The sequence below is a fragment of the Lathyrus oleraceus genome, chromosome 6 (genome assembly GCF_024323335.1).
Source record: "Lathyrus oleraceus cultivar Zhongwan6 chromosome 6, CAAS_Psat_ZW6_1.0, whole genome shotgun sequence".
NCBI classification, from domain to species: Eukaryota; Viridiplantae; Streptophyta; class Magnoliopsida; order Fabales; family Fabaceae; genus Lathyrus; species Lathyrus oleraceus.
The window spans coordinates 426,217,520-426,222,867 of NC_066584.1; the positions used below are offsets into that span (position 1 = coordinate 426,217,520).

The following is a 5,348-nucleotide window of genomic DNA, read 5'->3' on the forward strand; positions in this document are numbered from 1 at the left end:
TAAATATTTAGTCCAAGATTCAATCTTTAATATTTGTTTATATTTATCTTTTAATGTAAACACATTTTTAATATTTATAAATCAACATTTAAAAAATAGAATTAAATAAAAAAGTGCAAAAGCGTAAACATAGAATACGTAGATTGATTTTGTAACAAATAGATAGATTTAAATCTAGAGATTTAGTAACAAGAAAAAGAAAAGTAAATGCCAAAGATTTAGGAACAAACGAAAAAGAAACAAACTCTATAAATATATCAAACGTATTATGCTACAACCTATAAGGGAGTGTATGATTTAAACTTGGACGGCAAGTTTACCGTAGCATGTTTTTCTTCGTCTAAGTTTTTCCAAACTCAACTGATAATCGATTACTGGTGCGTTAAAGTATCAACCTTTTTGTGACTCAACGAGTTAGGGTTTTGCTTTGTTCCCTTTTCGTTCCTATAGGAGCTGGATTGGGTGTGATAATGGTGAAAAACGTTGGAGTTGGAAGTGATGCTGAGTCTGATGAGTTTATGGAGTACCTCATGAAACAAGTCATTGATGGAAAGGATAGTGATGTCACATTTGATAACTTTCCTTTTTACTTAAGGTAAAAGTGTCATATTTGTTTCTTTGATCTTTCAAAAAGTTTCTATTTTTCTTATGTGCAATGAATATTTGAATTATAATGTTATATAAAAAACAACCTTAACAACGTTGTAGTTAAATGAACTACATTGTTTGATTCTCAAGTCTGTCATGATAGGGTATGTTTGGATTGACTTATTTGAAGTTATCTTATGCCATAAGTTTTGTGAGAGTTTACTAAAACAACTTATATTATTCATAAACTTTTTTGAGCTTATTTTTATAGTACATATAAGTGCTTATTTTGATAAGCACTTGTGTTATGAGCTCTAAATGCTGTTTATTCAAACAGGCCTTTAGTTGGGTTAGCCTTGAAGGGAATGGTTATTTTCATGATTCATACATTTGCTGAGAATAACTTTCTTCTGATTGAGATTACAGTGAAAGAATCAAAATTTTGTTGACAAGTGCGGGACATTTTCATTTAAGACAACATGACCTATCCAAGCACACTACGAACCTTTCGCCACTGAGCCGAGCTATTTTGCTTTCTGAACCTAACGGTATATTGCGTACAAACCCTGTCTTGTCATGCAATTATTATTTTGGATTTTGAGTCATATAACTAACTCTAATGATATTTTTATTTATGAAGAGCTTTATCATCATATGCTTGCCAAAGCTTTAGCAAATTGCTATGGATCGAAGTTACTGTATCTAGATATTGATTACTTCTCTTCGAAGGTAGTTAGTTATTCACATCTTTGCACTTTATTTTGCTTTGATTTGTGTTATATATGTAATGTAATCCTACCTTTCGTGTTTTTGCGTGTACAGATGCGGGGCAAAGATGGATGTTCTACAAAAGCACGGGTAAGTTTTGTGTGCTCCGCTTATCGTTTTTGCTCTGAATTTTTATAACTTTGGGCCCATTTTGAAATTCTCTAACTTGTTTCTTATATATTAGCATTTAAAAAGGTCCAAATTTGAGGCGGCTTTGGAGTGTCTGTCTGGTTTCCTTAGTCATCTGCCGATCCTCCCTAAAACAGGTGTAATTAGAGCTACTAAAGGAAATAGCACTTAAAGTTTCTAAACATTATATTTCTTGTTTTTATAATTACTTATTATGGAGTTCATTCACGACTTCAAAATAACAAATGTTTTTACACTTTGTTTTCAGTTCCTTCGAAGTGCAAATGCCCAGACTGTTCTAATGCAAAGCTTTTTCTATATTCACTCTCCAAGGTGATTATATCACGTAAAGCTCAGATTTGCGTTATATGAAGTATAACTAATCTTAATTTGTTAGGATCTTTTGTCACAAGTTCAGTTTTAACAAAAAAATCTATTATAACTTTTACAGGTCTTGGTTTCTATATTAGAAACTGGTTCTGTCATTTTATACATCAAGAATGCTGAGAAGATCTTTCTTCGATCACCAAGGATCTACAGTTTGTTCAAAATACTATTCGATAAACTTTCAGGACCAGTGTTGATACTCGGTTCTAGGTCTGATGATTTAAAAGACGATTCTACAAAAGTCAATGAAAAACTCACTATGTTATTCCCTTACCATATTGAGATTAAACCGCCTCAGGATATGACTCATCTCAAAATCTGGACAGAACAACAAAAAAAGGCCATGGAAAAGACTTCTTTGGAAGATAAAACCGCCCGCGTTGCTGAAGTGTTTGCAACAAATGGCATTGATTGTAATGTCTTGGATTCAATTAGTAGTACTGATATGATGATACTTAGTAATCACACCGAAGAGATTGTGGCATCTTCAATTTTTTATCACTTGAAGAATACTGAAAATCCAGAGTACCGAAATGGAATCCTAACTATATCGGCCACGAGGTAAGGGTCTTGGAAATAACTGTTTATGCAATTTAATTTATTTAGAGAAGAAATGTTTTTTTGGTTACTAATATTAGACATATGCAGTTTGTGCCATGTATTGAGCCTTTTTCAGGAGGGTGAAAGTGGTGAAAATGATGAAAACAACACTAAAAATAAGTCAAAAAAGGTTTGTCGACTGTCCTTCAACCAAAGCATAATGATTCATCTAATGAATAATCCAAATAGAAAAAGCATGATAGTTATTTTTTTCGACAATAGCAATGAATGATAGTTGAATGCTTATTTAACTAATTGAAAAAAATATTGATCATTATTTTATTTGGTTTTTTTTTTCCATTAGGATGATCCCGGAAAAGATAAACCTATTTCAAACGGGACCGAGAAAGACAGTGATATTAAAGCTATTTCAAACGAAAAAAAGAAAGACAGTGATATTAATGATACTACAAAACCTGTATGGACAGTTTTTTTTTATTAAATAACCTAATATGCATGCTTTGTTCCAGTGTTGCAAAAAATATGCAGTTGATTATATATAAGGTCAACTTTTATGCTTAACTAATTTTCATTTGTTTTGCTAATTTATGCATGTTTGCAGAAAGTTCCTGCTGACAACTCCTATGAGGAGTTAATAAGAAAAGAGCTTATCCCTGCAAATGAGATAAAGGTGAGTTTTTCAGATATTGGTGCATTGGATGATGTAAAAGAATCACTTCAAGAAGTGGTTATGCTTCCCCTTAGAAGACCAGATCTATTCAAAGACGGTGGGTTATTGAAGCCATGTAAAGGTGTGTTGCTTTTTGGACCTCCCGGTACAGGAAAAACAATGCTTGCAAAGGCAATTGCAAATGAAGCTAGAGCAAGTTTCATCAATGTCTCTTTGTCTGTCATCACTACTATGTGGTTCGGAGAAAGTGAAAAGAATGTTCGAGCTCTGTTTTCATTAGCGGCAAAGGTTGCCCCGACGATTATTTTCATTGATGAAGTTGATAGCTTGCTTGGGAAGCGGACTTCGGGTGAGCAAAACGTTGTGAGAGGGATTAAAAATGAATTCATGACCCATTGGGATGGACTTTTGTCAAAACCTGATGAGAAAGTTATTGTCCTTGCTGCGACCAACATGCCATTTGCCCTTGATGAAGCAGTTATAAGACGGTTTCAGCGCAGGTAGAATCACACATTTGTTATGAATCGTGATTAGATGTTGCACATGCTCAATTGTAATATCCTTTTCACTTGCAATATCACTAGATTGAGTTTACCTTTAGATAAACAAACTCTGTGCAGTTAACGAGCCTGACAATATTTTTTGCAGGATCATGGTTGGTCTTCCGTCTGCTGAAAACAGGGAAGTGATCTTGAGAACTCTTCTAGCTAAGGAAAAACATGAAGATATAGACTTCAAAGAGCTTTCAACTATGACAGAAGGATACAGTGGGAGTGATCTTAAGGTTCATTTCGTTGACCATTCTCTATTTATTATTCCCTATACTTTTTCGTTTCTGGTGACGATGATCTATTAACATTAATTTCTGTAAACAGAACTTGTGCATGACTGCAGCATATCGCCCCATTAAGGATCTTATGCAACAGGAGAAGGCCAAAGAAATGGTATAGTTACTTAATCACTTCTAATAATCTCATTGTTAAAATGATTTCTATACAATGTGTACTACTGTTCGTGCACGGTAAAGCTAAGTAATGACCACTTATTTCAGAAAAAGAAGAAAAAAGAGGCAGAAGCTGAAATCTCAGAAGTTGCCTCCAATGCTACGGAAGAAGATCAAGTGATTGTCCTTAGGCCTTTAAACATGGAAGACATGAAAGATGCAAAGAATAAGGTGTGTTAGACTTTAAAATGTTCGTAAGTTGTTTTCAGCTTATTTCTATAAGCTCTCAAAGATAACTATGAAAACATCTTAAAGCTTATATGAAAGCAGTTTGTATTCATCTTATCTTTTTACTTAGAAATAGTTTATACATAATCCTTAATACCTAACCGAAGTTGCAAGATAGCAGCACATGTTCTGTTTAGACACTATTAAATTAATCTAATAGTGTTTGTAGGAAGTGATAAACTGGTTTGGTCGTCTCTATTTGATCAAATTATATATTTTGTTGAGGATTTTAAGCATAATTATTTAACAATGATATCAATACGGAAGAATAGAAACTGATATATGCATAAAAACAATACTTATTTCTATGCATATAAATTGATAGATACATGTGTAAATACAGGTGACTGCAAGCTATGCTGAAGGAGGATCAAATATGAAAAAGCTAGAGGAGTGGAATGGTTTGTATGGAGAAGGAGGTTCAAGGAAGAAAAAGGAGCAGCTTAGTTATTTCTTATAGATTTAGAAAGCCAAGTTTTAATATGGATACATCAATATTCATCTCAAAGATGTATATATAGTCTCTTTTTTCCAATATACATATTTAAAATATTTTCTTTCATTTTTTCAACATCTCTAAGAATGTTTGCTCATCATTATTTCGTGGATGAAAATCTTAGATAAATGTCAATATTAAAATCTTAGATAAATCTCTATTTTATAAATGAAGTGAGTATGACGGTTGAATGAGTACTTAAATATATCTAAGTGTTGTTGTTCTTTACTATAACATTCATTTGCAACAATTATCATTGATTTAATTCAAATGAATTAGCCCATCAATTTCAATTATTTATAATTTAACAATAAATTATTGGACATTTTTATGTAATGAATTATAAATGATTGCTGAAAATTTATGATTTAAGTTTGTTATATGTATTTGCAATTATAATTCAAAATAATATTTTAGAAATAATTTGAGGTATTTATTTGTCTATTTGAAAATTATAAGTTAAATTCGAAAAAATTGTTTGATAACTTTTTTAACATTGATATAAGATTTAATATTTG

General features: G+C 32.0%; 1 protein-coding gene across 1 annotated transcript; it reads left to right on the forward strand.

Moving 5' to 3' along the window:
* The first annotated feature begins 264 nt into the window (after positions 1 to 264).
* Positions 265 to 4,896, forward strand: LOC127097221 (uncharacterized). The gene is made up of 14 exons (XM_051035727.1): positions 265 to 595; positions 1,015 to 1,136; positions 1,229 to 1,317; positions 1,411 to 1,446; positions 1,541 to 1,622; positions 1,754 to 1,818; positions 1,937 to 2,433; positions 2,521 to 2,602; positions 2,777 to 2,890; positions 3,035 to 3,603; positions 3,752 to 3,887; positions 3,979 to 4,047; positions 4,155 to 4,277; positions 4,678 to 4,896. The coding sequence occupies exons 1-14, from the start codon at positions 471 to 473 to the stop codon at positions 4,792 to 4,794; spliced, it is 2,226 nt and encodes a 741-aa protein (XP_050891684.1). The 5' UTR covers positions 265 to 470; the 3' UTR covers positions 4,795 to 4,896.
* The last annotated feature ends 452 nt before the right edge of the window (positions 4,897 to 5,348 follow it).

Bases quoted from the DNA above. Each gene is read 5' to 3' on its own strand.
- LOC127097221 (XM_051035727.1), top strand. From the start codon at position 471: ATGGTGAAAAACGTTGGAGTTGGAAGTGATGCTGAGTCTGATGAGTTT. The intron at 1,137-1,228 runs GTATATTGCGTA...TTATTTATGAAG, and splicing joins TTTGCTTTCTGAACCTAACG to AGCTTTATCATCATATGCTT. The intron at 3,604-3,751 runs GTAGAATCACAC...TATTTTTTGCAG, and splicing joins ATAAGACGGTTTCAGCGCAG to GATCATGGTTGGTCTTCCGT.